The 17,965-nt window shown below is 40.8% G+C and overlaps 1 protein-coding gene across 2 annotated transcripts in view; it reads left to right on the forward strand.

Annotated features, from left to right (window-relative positions):
* The window catches only part of ACBD3 (acyl-CoA binding domain containing 3), a 41,466-nt gene extending 24,408 nt beyond the window's left edge, over nucleotides 1–17,058 (forward strand). Inside the window, exons 3-8 of one of the 2 annotated variants that reach the window (XM_058533598.1) lie at nucleotides 244–384; nucleotides 2,860–3,018; nucleotides 5,014–5,188; nucleotides 8,959–9,145; nucleotides 11,055–11,351; nucleotides 14,931–17,058. In XM_058533598.1, coding sequence (XP_058389581.1) covers nucleotides 244–384; nucleotides 2,860–3,018; nucleotides 5,014–5,188; nucleotides 8,959–9,145; nucleotides 11,055–11,351; nucleotides 14,931–15,142 — 1,171 coding nt within the window. In that variant the 3' untranslated portion in view covers nucleotides 15,143–17,058. The remainder of the gene's footprint in view (nucleotides 1–243; nucleotides 385–2,859; nucleotides 3,019–5,013; nucleotides 5,189–8,958; nucleotides 9,146–11,054; nucleotides 11,352–14,930) is intronic. The other variant, XM_058533599.1, reaches the window with a different exon arrangement.
* Nucleotides 17,059–17,965: the final 907 nt, after the last annotated feature.

A 17,965-nucleotide genomic window follows, 5' to 3' on the forward strand; every position in this document is an offset into this window, starting at 1 on the left:
TGGAAATTATCAGCAGTGGGGTTAAATTATAGTTTATGACAGGAAGTTTGGATTGTGTGTGGTGTATCTAATTTAGTAAATCAATTCATGCTTGTTGAAACTTGAAGTTTTGAGCCTTTTGTTTATAATAGAATCGTTCTTCATTTTAGTTATAATTGAGAATTGTTCATATTTAGGTGTAAATTAAATCAAGTTCTCATCCTGTTAAGACGAGGAGGTAACGTTTCTTGTGATTCCTTACAGGAGAGAATGGGCAGCCCTGGGCGGCACGTCTAAAGAGGATGCCATGGTAGAGTTCGTCAAGCTCCTGAATAGGTGTTGCCATCTCTTTTCAACATACGTTGCATCCCACAAGATAGAGAAGGAGGAGCAAGAAAAAAAAAGGTGAAGTTTGAGGGCACAGAGTACTCTATCCTCGTGCAGCCCCATGTACTGATGCTTTTGCTTCATGGAGTGTCTGTTCTGGATCAGGTGTCTTACTTCCTTTGGATCCCCACTCCTTATGCTAGTTGCTCAAACTTCCTGATGTGAGCAGGCATTTATATAACGAGTTTTGGGGGGACGGGGTTTGATGTGTCCGTCTGGCTATCCTTTTAAAAGGAATTGCCCATCCGTCCTGGCAGCGTTCCTTTTGTGCTATTACACTGCATTCTTGAGCAAGCACCAGCAACTCAGCCACCCTCTCCCCCTTACCCTCTGCTCTGACACACTCTGCTGCTGTCGCTCTTGAGTTTCTAGACTATTCATACTCCATATCGTGGTTACCAACTGTGCTATGTGGTACACTTTTTAGATAAACATTTCATATTGGCCCTGTCTTCCAGATGGCTATTTAATTATTTCCGGGGGCTGGAGGGGGAGCTGCTGAATGTGCTGTTTATGTTTATGGGATTCTCCGTCCTGATCGTGAACTCGACAGAATTATAGCTAGCATCTTATTTATCAGAGGTTATATTTTCAATAACTTCAACTGTCTGAAATTTCTAGGTAATGAAAATGATGCTGCAAAACCAATTTTTCCTCAGATTATGTTATACTTACTTTAGAAACAACTGGTTCTCTGATTTCCCACCTTAACCTGGATTGGAAATAACAGATTAGAAGAGGAAATAGCCTGATAGTGAGGGAGGAAGATGGAAACTATGAAAAATAGACACAAGAATTATAAAGTGTGGCACTTAGGGGCCATTTAATATGAAGATAAACTTCTCCATCACTGTATTATGACATAGACAGTTTTTATGTTTGTGGTTATACCTCCTAAGTCATCAAGAGACAGAGCACTAGATTTAATTTATTCCTGTTTAAGAGGATAGGAAATAGCTTAATCCATTTTCAGAAGACATTTATCCAAAGGAAGATTGTTTTTACCCAGAGGAAAAGTTTTGATTCTTAGAAGAATGGAGTGAGGTTCCTTTACTGGACAGTTGATTTATGTGCTGTAGTCCGTGTATTGTGACGTTGAACCAATGAGGTGTAGCTATAATGTCTTTGGAAGTATGTATACATTGCTTTTTAAGTTCTTTTTTAATGATAAATTGAATATTTGAGTTACTACTCTGCGTATAAAACTGCGTTTTTCCTTTTAAAAGGAAAAAGACTTCTGTCATGAGATGAAGTCTATATATAATTCTTTTAAAGCATTTAAGACTAGACTTCCTCTACCCTGAAGCTTAAGCTCTGGCTTGTGGAACATCTTGCCCTGTGTACCAGCTGTGACACGTTACAAGTAGGTCATGTTATTGCTGTATTTTGAGCCTTGACTGTGGCTCAGCTGTGTTGTTAATCACTTATAGGAGTTTGGGGAAAAAAGTGGGGCAACCCAGACAGTTCTCATGGTAGGACCAAGAAATGGTGTCTTCTTTGAGAATCCTCAGCAGTCTTGTCTTTCATCCCGTCTTTACCCTCTCTGTCCTCCAAGCCCCTCTTAGACCTGTATGCATCCGTTCCTGGTGTGACAGAGTCTGTTCTCCTTGGGAAAGGGGCTGGGCGGTAGGCAAGAGCTAGGTAAGGGCTGCACCTAGATTTCCAACTGTCCTTTTCTTTTTTAAACTGAAAGCTTTAATTTTTTTTTAATTTCAGAAATAATACACAAATATATGTGGTATAAATGATTTTCCATTGATGGCAATATAGGAAGCACAAACTGAAAACCTTCCTTCCCACCTTACTTTTTAATACCACTCTTCTCTTCATAGATAATAACTGACATATTAGAGGTGTATCTTTCTAGACCTTTTTCTCTGTATTTACCTGCGTTTTTCATTAAACAAATATATTAAATGTCTTTACATGTGAGGCCATGTAGTTCTGTCCTTTCTTTGTGGCTATGTGGTGTTTCAGGGTGGATTATTCATTTCTGTACACATTTGTTGAGTGCTTGTTCTTTCAAGCACTGTGCTAAGCCCTGAGGATGTAGTGGTTTGAGGTAGGCCGTCTCTGCCCTTACATAGCATGCACTTTACTGAGCAAGACAGATATATCGCTAAATTTATCACAGATTTAATTGCAACTACAGCAAGTAGTATGAAGGAAAAGCTTGTGCTGTGAGCTTATATAGAGGGGAATCTTCAGGGTATGGGTGTATCATGATAATGATTTAAGTAGTAGTGTCTTACTGACAGACATCTTTTTTATTACTGTGCAGCAGTAATTATTCTTGCTGTGATCTTGTATATTGTGTGACTGACTCCATTTGATAAATTTGTACTAGTGCAGTCTATGCATTTCAGATTTTGATAATATTACCACATTGTTCTCTAAGAAGGTTGTATCGATTTTCACTGGGAAATAGTCTTAAATTGTTTTTAAACAGGATTCTTTGTATAGAGGTCATTCTCTCTGTCCTTAACCTCGTAGGAAGGAGGAGGAAGAGCGAAGGCGGCGTGAAGAGGAAGAAAGAGAACGTCTGCAAAAGGAGGAGGAGAAGCGTAGAAGAGAAGAAGAAGAAAGGCTCAGACGGGAGGAGGAGGAGAGGAGGCGAATAGAAGAAGAGAGGCTTCGGTTGGAGCAGCAGAAGTAAGCTTGTTGTATGGCTTGTGTTTGAGAATGAGGAATGGACTGCCACGCTGTTGTTACTCTGCATTTACCATCGTGTGGCTTGGAGTCCTTCCGTGATTTGTGGGACTGGGAGGTGGACCAACAGTAGCTCCTTGTCATTCGCACCAATGATGTGTTACCAACGAGGGCCTCATCTTTTTTTTTGTGTGTATGTGAGGAAGAGCAGCCCTAAGCTAACATCTGCCAATCGTCCTCTTTTTGCTGAGGAAGACTGGCCCTGAGCTAACAGCCATGCCCATCTTCCTCCACTTGATCTGGGACGCGGCCTCAGCATGGCCTGACAAGCAGTGCGTCGGTGCGTGCCCGGGATCCGAACCCCAGGCCGCCGCAGCGGAGCGCGCGCACTTAACAGCTATGCCACCGGGCCGACCCCAAAGAGGGCCTCATCTTAAGCATCATTTGGTTGCAAAGAGGGGAATTTATTGGAAGGATTTGGGATTCACTCCCAGAATTCAGGACTAGAACAGGAGCTGAGGTTTCTTGCTTGCTCTCTGTCTCTGGGTTCACATGATTTCTTGTCTTTGCTTCTCTCAGCTTGTGTCTCTGGTTCATTCTTTCTGTTCTCTGCAAATTGTCACTCTCTGCTTTGGCATGTGCAAGGCTATCCTAGCTTAGATTTATGTGGTCTTTGTTTTCATGCATCTGAGAGAGGGATGGAATCTGAGAGACCCAGTTACACATTTCCAGGACAGAGAATCTAGTTGGTCCAGCCTATGTCAGATGTCTATTCCTAGTCCCCTAGTACCGGACTTGGGAGCTGAAACCATTTCTTATTCAGTAAGGGCTGTGAGAGCACCTGTCTCAGAAGGAACTGGTTCTTCAAGAAGGAGCTATAGGTACAAGGAGGAAAGGATTAACACCCATAAAACACTGTGGGAAGAAGGCCTGGGGTCCAAGGGGTAGCATGGCATGTAGATTAAACCAGAGTCCATTGATTTCTCCTCATTATTTCTGAGTAGTTCCTCAAAAGCTTCAAACCAACCCAGAGCCTCATTCTTCCCTAGAGGACTATGAATACTACTCTGTTAGGGGTTGGGGGCATGCCCTAGGTGGACCCAGTGTCATGTTCTTTAAGGAGTTTGTGAGATTTTGCTTTGTTATTTATCTATTTATCTATTAATAGATGGCTTTGAGGTCTTTAAGTTGGTCACATAACTGAGTTAAGAAGCATGTGATTTCTCTATGAAAAAAAATAAAAGAGAATTATAATAGTTTACAGAAATTAGTATCTCTAGACCAAGTGTTCCCAGATGTTATTTTCAGTGTTTCTCTTTAAGGCAGGCTTTAAATGAAATGCTGAGGACCCTCGAGTTTTCACTGGCTTTATTTATACTTACCAGGGCCACCTGTAACATCTTTTAGCTATTCTTCTGCCTCTTACTGCTTTTCTTGTATTTAGGTAGAGAAGCCATGGCCAACAGTTAAATACCTCATCTTGCCATCGATGACAATCCATCCTCTTACAGCATCATGGTTAAATAGTACAGGCTGGAGCCAGACAGCCTAGACTTGAATCCTGGCTCTGGCATCTACTAGCAGTGTAGTCACGGGCAAGTTACCCAGTGCCCGCGTTTCCTGCTCTGTGAAACCCTGCCTCAGAAGGTGTGTCAGAGGCGAGTGGGTTAGTACGTGGAGGTGCCTTGAACACTGCATGCCTCATAGTAAGGGCACAATAAATGTTGGCAGTGACGATAGTGGTGGTGATGATGATGATGATATGCTTATTCTCCCTCTCCATCCCAGATCTTCCTTGAAAAACCCAAGTAAAAAATTAGAGGCCAAGTTTATTTTCTTAAATCTTTCTTCTGGGCCTGGGACACATGCTGATTGGTATATATTAGTAGCTTAGTCATTTAAGAGTTATAAATTACAAAAATAAATGACAGAGACATTTTATTTTGTAATGAACAATCTCCTGTAGTCAGACTAGTATATATTTTTTAATGTTTTTAGGCAGCAGATAATGGCAGCTTTAAACTCCCAGACTGCCGTGCAGTTCCAGCAGTACGCAGCCCAGCAGTACCCGGGGAACTACGAGCAGCAGCAGATCCTCATCCGCCAGCTGCAGGAGCAGCACTACCAGCAGTATATGCAGCAGTTGTATCAAGTCCAGCTTGCCCAGCAACAGGTATGATAGACAGCCCCAGGATTCAGCCGCAGAGAGGGTGTTTAGTTTCACTGGAACTCAAGTTCTTTTTTAACAGTTGCTAATGAATTTTGCATTAGTTCACCTCTGAGGTATAAAGTAACTTTTAGGTGACCTTTGTTGGGGGAGAGTTTAGAATTGCACTGGCAGTTATGAAAGACAACTTATGATATTGAAGCAACAAATGATATGTCCACTATTATATTGTCATAAGGGTATTTGGGAGTTGTATGGACTGAGTGTCATTCCAGTGAGTCTGACATAGACTCTAACAGTGATCCTGGAACCGTGAGGACTTGGGGTAACTAGCCTTAGTTCAAGGATGTCCTTCAGGCAGTGCGCTGTCCCCTAAGGCTGTTGGCTGGTTCTGCGGAGCTAGGTGGGTCCATCTTGACTTTTGTGTGAGGTACAGTAGCTAGACAGTGCTCACCCACAACACATTGGTAGTCCTCCTCTAACTCTCTACCCCCAAATATTTTGCTTCCAACAAGAGTAGGTGGTTTAGGGGAAAGAACATGGGATTTGAGGCAGGGGGCGGGGGAGGGTGGGGTGGCAAATAACCCTTGGATTCTGTCCATGCGTTGCCATTGTCTTGTTTGAGCTCAGACAAGTTACCTGCTCCTCTGATTGTTCTGCCTTTTCTCCCAGTCAGTAAGAATGGGGTATAAAATCCTGATACTTGTCCTGTTAACCTCCAGGACTGTCAGAGGAATACAATGAGAAAATGGTTACTCTGTGAAGTGTTTTGTACATATGGAAGATAACCAATTTTACATTCATTTTTTACGTCAACCAATTTTACATTCATTTTTTACGTCTTGCAGAGGTATAAAATGCCTCCTTGAACTTAACCTAGCTAAGTTTTACTTATTTAATTTTCACTTATAAAGCAGTTACCACCTGTCAAAAAGTCTGAGTGAAGAAAAGTGTTACCTTAGTGTTGCTCAGCATTTCTTGTTGGATGAAGTAATCTTTGTTGTTTTGCCAAGCTCTTTAAATTCCTTGAAAATGAATATTCTTACCTAAAATACCTTTTCCCCTGAGTCTTGACCATTAGTGAGCAGTTAAAAAGCAGTGCAGTTTTGTGTAATCCATGAGAAGAGGAAGAGGGTGTCAAACCAGAGTTCATTCAAGATAGTAGGTGATATTTTTGAGGAATTTCTTCTCTGTCCTCTAAAGCCTGTGTCTACTTTAGCATATCACTCCTGTTTTCCTGCTTCTTTGATTGGCACGGAGATAATTTTTCAATAGGATAGCTTATACTGTCCTGTTTCTAGGTTGCTCCCACCTAATCAGAACACAGTCAGGCAAGTAGGGCAAAACCAAGAATGTTTGAAACAAAACTAGAAAGCCGAAATTTAGATTACAGCAATCAAACTTGGTTTATCAAATTGATTGGTTGTCTCTGGGAAGAGAGAAGGAAAGAGACTGAGGAAGGAACAAAGGGAACTTCAGCCCCAGAAAGTATTAATTTTTATATGAATACTGGGCAAAATGACAAAACGCGAACACTTGTTAATTTGGGAGTGTAGTTACCTGGGTGTTTGTTACATTGTTCCTCTACCTTTCTGTGCTTTTAAAAACTTAAAAGTTAGAAGAGGATTATGTAAATAAATAATTACAATCTATTATATATAATTGCTATATATTCTTGGGCAGTGGGATCCCGGGGAAGGGAGTTGTCCATTCTGCTAGAGAGTTTCCAGAAAGGCTTACTGGAGATGTGGGGCCGTTTGAGCCGGACCTGTTGATCATCAACAGAAATGCTTTTTTTGCTTTCCTGTCATGCAGTGAATGTTCTGAGTGCACTGGCTTGTTTTGGTTGTATGCACTTTTTCTGGAAGCTGGTACTCTTTGTAGAAAACAAATGTGGAACTCACTGAGTATCTAGGCCTTGGAAGAAGGTATTTTAAAATCTTAAGTGCGTTACTAGCCTGAGCTAAGAGCAGAGAGAGGTGTTGCCATTCATTTAAGTAATTGGTTTATAAATGTTATGTCAAATGAAATGTGTATACAGATATGCCAAAATATGTCATTATCCCTAAACCATGAGATTATAATGGCTTTTTTTCCTAAATTTTCTTTCTTTCCTTTTTTTTGTTTTACTGTTGTCAACATATGCTCACTTATAACTTAGTATTTTAGTTTAAAAAGTTAGTTAGGGGCCAGCTCTGTGGCTTACTGGTTAAGTTCGGTGTGCTCCGCTTCGGCAGCCCAGGTTTGTGGGTTCAGATCCTGGGCACAGACCTACACCACTTGTCAGCCATGCTGTGGTGGTGACCCACATACAAAGAGGAGGAAGACTGGCACAGGTGTTAGCCCAGGGCTAATCTTCCTCAAGCAAAAAAAGAGGAAGATTGGCGGCAGATGTTAGCTCAGAGCAAATCTTCCTCAGAAAAAATAATAATAATAAAGTAAAATAAATAAATTTTTTAAAAAAGTTACTTAAATGCACAAATGCTCATCAACAGTAGAATGGATAAATAAATTTTGTATTTTCACAATGGAATGTCCTATAGCAATGCAAACAAACAAAATACAATTACTTGTGACCCTACAGGTGAACCTCACAAAAGTAATGTTGAGTGAAAGAAGCTAGACACAAAAAAGATCATGTGTTATACAATTCCATTTATATAAAGTTCAAAAATAGGAAAGCAAATGGATAGTGTTATAAGTCAGAATAGTTGCTCCCCTTAGGGGAGTGTCACCAGGGAGGGTTCTGGGATGCAGATAGTCTAGATCTGGGTGTGGGTTACATGGGTATGTTTGATTTATGAAAAATGATCAAGCTGTACATTTATGATTTATATACTTTTCTATATGTAATAATTCAATTTAAACTTCCCTCAAAAGTTACTTAAGTAATACTTAGGTATTTCCAGTAGTAATATCTATCCATCTTCATATAAGAGAAGAATGTCTGAAAATACTTGTCCTTTGCGTTTAAGATGTTTTTACTCTTCAGTTTTGACGCAGAAGACATTTTAATTTCATATTTATGAATATATGTATTTTAATCATAATTACGTGAATAGGGATGAATTTTCACTGAGAAAGTATTTTGACTTCAAACTCCGTTTTATAAGCCTATTTAATTCTTACGTTAGTATTTTTTACAACATGATTAACAGTTTTCAATTTAATTGTGATAAGAATTTTTTGTATATAGTTTACGGTGAAGATTTAATTTATTACTTTTGTCCATATTAGAATAATTGTCCATATTTGATTTGTTGGTTACTTTGGGGGCCCATATCAGATTTTACCAATTACAGCTTCTGCCTTTGTGAATTTTCTTCTGTGACCATTTATTTCTACCAAGTTTAACTTTCCTGATTCAAACTTTATGTATCTGAATTTTATCAAGAAGATTTTCTTCTATTAATTTTAAGAACAAATGTTACAATGTTGAGTTTTTGCCCTTAATAATTTTATTTTGAGTTGATTGTTTCTGCTTACTTTAATTTTTCCTAGTTAGTTTTTCTGGTGATCCTCAGGTCACAAAAATGTGATCCTCAGTTATAGTTTTTTTGTCCATGTTGATTTTTTATCATTCTCAGCCGTCAGTTTGGTATTGTACTACTGGTATTCATCATAGATAGGCTGAAAGCTGATAAAACGCACTAGTAATTTCTTGGAGGAGAGTGCTTTGGTAGGGCGAAAACTGCGGGTCACAATGCATTCCAGGGCAAATGTCGTGTTTGCTGGCCTTCCTGGTCAGTGTCTCTTCACTCCTTCTCGACTTACAGGCAGCGTTACAGAAACAACAGGAAGTAGCAGTAGCCGGGGCTCCTTTGCCTCCCTCATCAAAAGTGAATGCAGCCGTACCAAGTGATGTGCTGTCAGTTAATGGACAGGCCAGAACCCACCCTGACCACGCTGAGAAAGAGCTTGAAGCAGAAGCTGCAGAAGAAGCCCTGGAGAATGGACCAAAAGGTATGGTTTGGCGTGTGTTCATCCGACCAGATGTCACAGTTCAGACTTTCTGAAAAGCAGAAGTCAGGAAGTCAGGTTCGCTAGATTTTGAGAGCAGTTACATATTTGTGAGAGTTTAATGCTTTTTCACTCTTTTCTGTTTGAATCTGATGCTTCTGGTGACCCTTCCAGTAGTACAGAAGAGCAAATCAGATGTCCTTTGGACACTTTGGGTTGTCTTATTATATATTGGTTATCTGTTGCTGCGTGACAGATTACACCCAAATTTAGCAGCTTAGAAATAAACATTTATCATCTCACACAGTTTCTGTGGGTCAGGAGTTCAGGAGCAGCTTAGCTGAGTGGTGGTGGTTCTGGTCTCTCATGAGGTTGCAGCAAAGATGTTGGCTGGGACTGTAGTCATGTGAAGGCTTGACTGGAACTAGAGGCTGTGCTTCCAAAATAGTTCCCTCACATGGCTGGCAAGTTGGTGCTGGCTGTTGGCAGGAGGCCTCAGTTCCTTGCCCCGTGAAGCTTCTCCTTAGAGCTCCTGGAGTGTCCTCAGCACAGTGGCTGGCTTCCTCCAGAGCAAAGATCCTAAAGAGAACAAGGCAGAAGTGGCAGTGTCTTTTGTGCCCTAACTTGGGAAGTAACATGTCAGCACTTCTGCCGTATTCTATTGGTCGCACATACCAACCCTGATACATTTGGGTGGTGACCTCACAAGTGCATGAATACCCAAAGGGTGAGGATCACTGGGGGCCATCTTGGAGACTGGCTGCCATATATTACAATGTATTTTTTGAGACTAAAGTACCATTTTACCCAGAAGATAACTTGGCGTTTTCAAAGGTCTGCTGTCTTTTCATGGGCAGCATTGGTTGAAGATTTTCTGAGTGCTAGCGGTACGGTGGTGATCTACAACACACATAAAATGTAATTGTAGCTGTGGTGAGTACTGTGATGGAGAGAGAGGTATATTATAGTTGGAGAGCGTGTAATATGGGGGATGTGCCTAGTCAGAGAAGTCACCAGAGGCTTTCCTGGGGAAGGGCCAGTTGAGCTGAGAGATTGAAGCAACAGTAGAAGTTAAGTGAGAAGGAAAAGAAGAGCATTTCAGGGACAGTGACCAGGGGCAGTGGTGTGCTTCATAGGAAAGCTGGTTTCAGAGATCTTCCTTGTCTTTTTAGAACACGTAACAGAAAATAGCTGCAGAGAAGACTTTGAAATCCCATGGTTTACACCCCACCCCCCCTTTTTTTCCCTTTTAAGAGGGTACCAGTATTTTCTAATACTGGTACACCAGCCTTTTGTCAAAGGCTCTGTGACTGACTCTGGAAAACCCATTGAGTAGTCAGTCCAGTGCACATAGATACTGCTCAGTAACGAGACTTGACCCCTTTTGACTCAGTCCCTAGCAGCTCCAGTCCTGTCCCAGTGTTTCTGTTTCTTTGAGCTCCTTTAGAATAGCGCCTGGAACTGGGGGATACTCAGAGGTCAAGACTGTTTTCAACAGAGAGATTGAAGTCAAAGCCCAGCTTTCTTTGTCCACATAGAAAAGTAAATTTATTCCCAAGTACACATCTCTCTTTGTTAGAATGTTCCCCTAGCTCCAGCTAGGAAGTTTCCAAGGTCATTCTTAAATCCCCATATGTAATTAGGGTGTTGAAAAAAATCACTTCTAAGATTATGGATTGCTTTGTTCCTTGAAGTGGTATGATGACCTCTGAATACCTGTGACATTGTTGAATGGGGTGATCTGGGGGGAGACTTCCCTGGGGAGGCTCTTATATTCCTGAGTCCTTGATCTGAGATAGACCATATTGCACTCGGTGCCTGAGTGTGGCTGGGCAGGTGGTCCTGTACTAAGGTTGCTGCCTGCAGGTGAAGGCTCACCCTCTTTAGCTTTTGTAATTCCTGTTGCCTTTAGAATCTCTTCCAGTAATAGCAGCTCCATCCATGTGGACACGACCCCAGATCAAAGACTTTAAAGAGAAGATTCGGCAGGATGCGGATTCCGTGATTACAGTGGGCCGAGGAGAAGTGGTCACTGTTCGAGTACCCACCCATGAAGAAGGATCATATCTCTTTTGGGAATTTGCTACAGACAATTATGACATTGGGTTTGGGGTATATTTTGAATGGACAGACTCTCCAAACACTGCTGTCAGTGTGCATGTCAGTGAGTCCAGCGATGACGACGAGGAGGAGGAAGGTAGAACCGTTGGTCCGTATTCAGTAGCTGCTGGGTTGTGTGTTGGCAGAAGTGGCAGTGGTTCAGATGGCAGCCAGCCTCATGCTTCCTGATTACCCCTTTGTGCACGGGGATGAGTTTCTTCATTAGTATTGGGGCCTTGGGTTGAAAAGGCTGTGAGAGAAGCCAGCCTCCTGTAGGGGACTGGGGCCAGAAATGAATTTTTTTTTAATGCTGGGAAAGTCTGTTTGGCAGTTTATTTTACTGCTTTCTGAATATTATTTTACTCCCAGCCTTGTGTGTTGAAAAGGTAAATGTGGGAGATCATTTTGAAAATTTTTGAAGGAGCAAGCAAGAAATTTGCCAGCTCTGGAATTTGTTTAATTTATATTTCTGATAGTAGCTTTTTAGTTGTTATTTTAAGATTTGTTTATGTAAGTACAGAAACTCACCAGAATATCTTACCTTAAAAAAATTTCAGTAATTCTTCCCTATTTTACTAGAGCATAATTTTTTGTTTTCTCTAAGTAGACAAAATTGGGTGTTTTCCAAGAACAGTCTGAACTATCGGTCTGGGAAGTAAGTTATAAAATGTATTGCTTATTAATGGAGGAGGTGCTCACCTTAATTTTGTTATCCAGAAAAGTTATAACTCAGGACTTTTATACACAGTAAGCACTTAAATATTTGTTGGCTTGATTGAGAGTGATATGGAAGGAGTCGTGAGTGTGAGGATGGAAAAGCACCTCTTCGGTCTTGGAACTGACTAGCCTTTCAGGTGACGTGTAAATAGACTGCTTCTTCCTGAAGAGGGCTGGTAATGTTGTTCCACAGAGCTGACACTGGAATAAGTTTCAAGAGGTGGTGTTGGAGGTGCGTGGAGGGAGCCTAAAAGTTCAGTGAGCTTTTGAGGTACACAGTTGAGTCGTATTCCCACACCGCGCGTGCCACACTACGGGCCCTCCAGCATCACATGTGGACACACACATACATGTGTCGTTTAGGGCTGCTTTGTCTTACATGGCGTTTTGTTTTCAGCAGTCTTTGTTTCTGAGTACCACTAGCAAGGTGAGGCATTGCCCATAAATATTACTGACTGAAGCAGAAGGAAAAAATACAAGAGTGAAAAAACCCAGCAGGAGGTGCGGAGAGACCTGAGCAGATTGCAGAGCAGCTGCCCCTACCATTGTCTCAGGTGCCCCGCAGAAACATCAGGACCAGGGACTGAGCCCTGTACTGGCCCTCCTGATGCATCACAGGGACTCGTTAAAATCAGACAGTTTGCAAATGTCTGGGAAGGAGAGTTTGTGTGTGTGTGCAAATTATTGTCCTTATAAAGAGCTTTGTGAATAATATAGAAGTAGGTTGAGGTAATGAATTTCTCCTGGCTTGCCTGCTACAGAGCTTCTAAAAGGAGGTTACTTCCCAATCTGAGCCCTCAGCTGATCATCATTTTGGGGTTATTGATGTTGGGAAGAGCGCCGGTAAACATGGCTGGGGTCCAGTGCCTGTCTGGAGGTGAGGACCTGGGCTTCCGTGACCTCTGCTCTAATAGGTGATAGCCCTCAAACGGAAAGTGACATCACCTGTTCTTGTGCCGTTCCTAATCATAAAATGATTTGCAACTAAAACGAATCCATTAAAACCTCCATGTTGACAGTAACAATAGTGAGGATTTTTTGCTCCCAGGAATTGTTTGCTAAGAGTGAGCGTAACTTCTCTAGGTTGAGGCTGTAGCTCACAGACTGCACTTGTCCGTCTGCCGTATGCCTCCTTAGGAAGGCTGCTGTGCCCCCTCTGGTCCACATTCTGCAGTTTATGGAGAGGGGGATTCTTCTAGCTCGGTTTAATGTCGAAGAGGAGTCCAATTTTTTTGTTTGTTGCTTTGGTTTATCTCAGGTCTTGAGAGAGAAGGGAGTTTGAAGAAGCATGGATGGTAACCCGTCCCACTGCTGTCATTCTCTGCTTTCTTTGTTGTTTCCAGGTTCCAAGTCTTTGCTTAAAGTGTTGAAAGATGCATTGTTCTTTTAGTTTTAAAGATTTTGAACAAGGTTTGGATCTTGAATTAGTGGACCATTAATCTGTTTCATGGCTATCCTTATAGACAATAGTATAAATTTTAAATGGCTCTATATTTCTCATTTATAAATGAAAGACATTTAATTTTAAGTATTGCTATGATAAAGCAAATCTGATTTGGGCCTGTTTATAAGAGTGTCATCTGCTTTTTTGAAAATAAACTTTTTGTTTTAGATTTACAGAAAAATTTCAAAGCTAGTACAAAGAGTTCCCATATACCCTGCACCCAGTTTCCCCTATTGTTAACATCTTACATTGTACTGTGGTACATTCATGATAACTAATGAACCAATATTGATACATTATTATTAATTAAAGTTCATATTTATTCACATTTCCTTAGTTTTTGCTGATGTTAGTGGATCCCATCTAAGATGCCACATTATAGTTGTTAGCATATCTCCTTAAGCTCCTCTAGGCTGAGAGAGTTGCTCAGACTTTCCTTGTTTACATTCCTTGTAGTGGCCATTGAAAGTCACCACTTTTAACTCTTGTGGCCAAAATTCACTCTGCCGTGTTGTAAACCTGCAAGTCTTGTTATCTTCTCTGCTGAAGATTCTCTTGACCTGTTCCTTGGGGCTGTTTATATTTAATATGTTAAACTGAGACTTTTAAGCTGGTTTGTGGGGCCGGCCCGGTGGCCTGGGCATGCACCGATGCACTGCTTGGCAAACATGCTTGGCAAGCCATGCTGTGGTGGCGTCCCATATAAAATGGAGGAAGATGGGCATGGATGTTAGCTCAGGGCCAGTCTTCCTCAGCAAAAAGAGGAGGATTGGCAGATGTTAGCTCAGGGCCGATCTTCCTCACAAAAAAAAATAAAAATAAGCTGGTTTGTAATTTTCTCTTTCCTGTAGGTTTCTAGAGGTATTTTTTTCCTAACCTCATATCATTACAGTTCAGAAAACTATTAACTGGGACAAACCTAGAATCAGAAGTGGGATCATCCCTGGGCAACACAGGCCTAGTGAAACTAATTGAATTTTCAGACTGTCTCTAAATGCCTCCCTCTCTACTGTGATTTTTCTCATTTTACTCGTTATATTTAAGATATAAAGAAAATAATAGTCCTTATAAGTTCTCTTCCCCTTTTCTCCCTTCCTAAAACAGAGAGGACTTTCGTATTGTTGAGAAGGAGGAGAATCAAGCAACATTTTCCTTGGTCCTACACAGATGAGCGAGATTCCTCCTATTGGGAGGAATTAGGAATTGAATGGATGTGAAGGGGAAAAAGTGCGGCTTAGAGATAGCAGCAATGGTCAGAGTACAGAGAGAGATAGGATGCTGACTGCTACCACCACCAGATGTTTACCCTGGGCTCCCAGGGCCCAGATAGTGCTTGGTACATAGCAGCTGCTTAGATATATGAATGAACAAAGGAATGAATCAGTATATGCTTGCGTGCACATAAGTTGAATGGATCAAGAGAATTCCTACTGAGCAATTTCTGAAGGAAGGATGGAATTTAAATGCTTGATGCAAATGTGGTTTTCCCTTATCTGTTCACTGACTTGTCTCTATTCTGTCTCATAGAAAACATCACTAGTGAAGAGAAAGCCAAAAAGAATGCCAGCAAGCCTCTGCTGGATGAGATTGTGCCTGTGTACCGACGGGACTGTCATGAAGAAGTGTATGCCGGCAGCCACCAGTATCCAGGGAGAGGGGTCTATCTCCTCAAGTTTGACAACTCTTACTCTCTGTGGAGGTCCAAGTCAGTCTACTACAGAGTCTATTATACTAGATAAAGATGTTGTTACAGAGTCTGGAGTCTGGGGGTGGGCAGACGATGGCGTTTAATTTGGAAATTTCCTTTGACTTTGTGGAGCACTGCAGTCAGTGTTCACCCTCTTGATCTTGATCTGATGGTTTGTGAACTCTTGTTGGGCATCAGGATTTCCTTGAGACTCTTTGGAGTTAATACTTTGGGGTTAAAGGGATTCCTCAGACTCATCCAGCCTGTGAGTGCCGACCAACAGAGTCACTAGTGGATGCTGAAGTTACACGAGCTATGTGTTAAATCTTTCAAGTCTCCGAAATAAAACCTCCAACGTCGACCCCACCTGGCTGATGGTTAGTCCATTGCTGCCTGCTCCCTGTGTCTTAGGAGAGCCTGTAGTTCAGTGCCCTCTGATTTGAAATCCTTTTGTTAATAGTCCACATGAGGTGCAGCTGACTTTGATTGAAGGTCACCATTTTTAAAATTTAAGACCTCACCAATTATAATAGAAAAAGAAGTTGCCTCAATTTGATCTCGTTCTGAATGACCCAGATTGTTTTTGCTTTGGGTGTGGCTGTTTAGTTCAGAGTTATATTACAGAGAATTATTTTCTGAGATAATCTTAAGATAGAATGTTCAAACCTGAGTGATAATTTGAAGTATCCAGATACACAGAGCCTCAGGCGTCCGTGTAAGCGAGCCTTCACAAGCTCTTGGTCCTCTTCTCTCCATCTGATATGCATACTACTGTAGCAACATAAAACTCATTCATTTTTGTCTTGATTTGGCTTTATAGGGCATCTCAAAATTGAAACTGTTTTCTACGCAAGCATATAGTTAAGGGTTTTGTAAACTCAAATTGGCACCTGCTGAATTAAAATATACGAAATCATTTAAATATAATTCAGTGTATGGGGAATAACATTGTACTGATATGGAAATCACTGCCCGAGAGAGTCCATTTTTTTTTTTAATTGCTTACTACTTAGACACAAACCCTGTATGATTCCAGTTTGGAATTACTTACTAGAGAGAATTGGAAGTGCATAGGCCCATGCTTAAATTTTTTTAAAGCTTCAATCTGTATTATGTCTTTATTGATGAAAAGAGGTACATCTTTGTTTTCCTGAAAACAAATATGGATTAATCACCCCAAATTTGTGTAAGTGATTAACTAGTATAGAGATTCTTGTTTTCAGAAGGGAGGGTGGTATAGATAGAAAATGACAAAGATGGCAATATACACGTAATGTTACTATATGTTGTTACTGAAATACTTAGATGTTTAAAACTTCAAATCATAAATCACTTCTTGTAGGAAGGTTTCCGTTGATTAGCTGCAGTATATCCAGTTCACTACATAAGGGGCTGTTTGTTTTTTGTGTGCTGCATTTCCTTGTTTTTTAATACCTGGTTTTGTACATATTTAACTCTGTTCTCTTTTGGTTGTTCAGAAACTGGATTATTTTCTCCTAAGCAGTGCTCAATTTGTGTTTTTTAATTTTGATTCAGTAGTCCCAGCTCATAGGTGTCCATACTGTACATCCAGAACATTTGTCAGGCTGTCCATGAGCTCTCATGTATATATGGTATAGAAACCACGGGGTTAGGCACTTCTGGCTTTTTTTTTTAATGAGAAAATATTGTATTTAAAATGTAAAATAAACTTTTAAAAAGCAGGCACTAATATATATTTCTTCCAGCCTTTGATTACAGATTTGTCCTTGTACATGTTAGGAAGAATTATCTTCTGAAAATATCGTTGTTCCTGGGAGCAGTGTGTGTCACTTCACATAGCAGCAGTTCCTGTCTCGTGTCCATGTCAGAACGTTTTTGGTTTTAAACTTTTTTATTGCCTTTGGCTGTTGATTAGTACAGTACAAGTGCAATTTCAAAAAGATCTTGAAAATAATATATTTAATCAATTAAAATGTTTATCTGTAACTTGTTGACGTTTCATTAATATAGTTACTCTTTGAAGCATTAGTTCTCTTATTTCATCATTTGGGTAGGACAAGAAGAAATGTTTTACACGATCTTTTCTGTTTAAAAAGTTAAAAAAAGAACAACAATTTCTGGCTGATTATTTAGTTCTGCTGTGAAAAACCCTAGTGAGTTAAAATAGATTTAAAATTTTTAGACTTGGTGGTGGAAAGGGAAGCACTGACTGTTCTTACTGCAAGTGACTTATTATAAAATTATTTCCCCGACACAGCCACGTGCGTAGCATGTTCTCTGAAGCATATGGAGACGGCCTACTTTAAAATAGCTCCTGGGGTGTGGCATCTGCAAAGCAGCGGCGAGGGGAGTGCCAGAAACTGTTCTAAAAATGACCCCACTGAAGTGCAGGGTGACTTGGACATTAAAATTTCTTTCTTTTGAAATTTGGAGAGAGAGAATGAGGTGATCATCTTGGTTTTCTGTTGTGTTGGGGTATCATGAAGCCAGACCAGAGGACAGTTGAGGAGAGCTGTTATGTGAGCACGCGATGGAAACCGTGCTGCGGAGTCTTGCCCGGCTGTCTGATGGAGGAGGAGAAGCAGCAGCTTCAGAATGGTGAATGACTGCTGATAGGCCCTGGGGCTTAGAGTGCAACAGTCTACACCCAAAGCCGTCTTCGCGTCTGTCCCCAGCTTTCTCTCAGTTCAACACTTCTGTCAGCACCCTAAAAATATACACATGTGTGTGTGCTAGGGGTAGAGCAAATCTTAATTTCCATTCACTAACCTTTCAAAATGTATACGAATCAGTATTGGACTTTCATCTCTCATATATTCACCTAGGATTTTTCAGCTTCTTCTTGAAAGTTTTTTAAGACCGAGTTGATAATTGTTCTTGTCAACACCCATAT

This window comes from Diceros bicornis, chromosome 38 (assembly GCF_020826845.1).
Source record: "Diceros bicornis minor isolate mBicDic1 chromosome 38, mDicBic1.mat.cur, whole genome shotgun sequence".
NCBI classification, from domain to species: domain Eukaryota; kingdom Metazoa; phylum Chordata; class Mammalia; order Perissodactyla; family Rhinocerotidae; genus Diceros; species Diceros bicornis.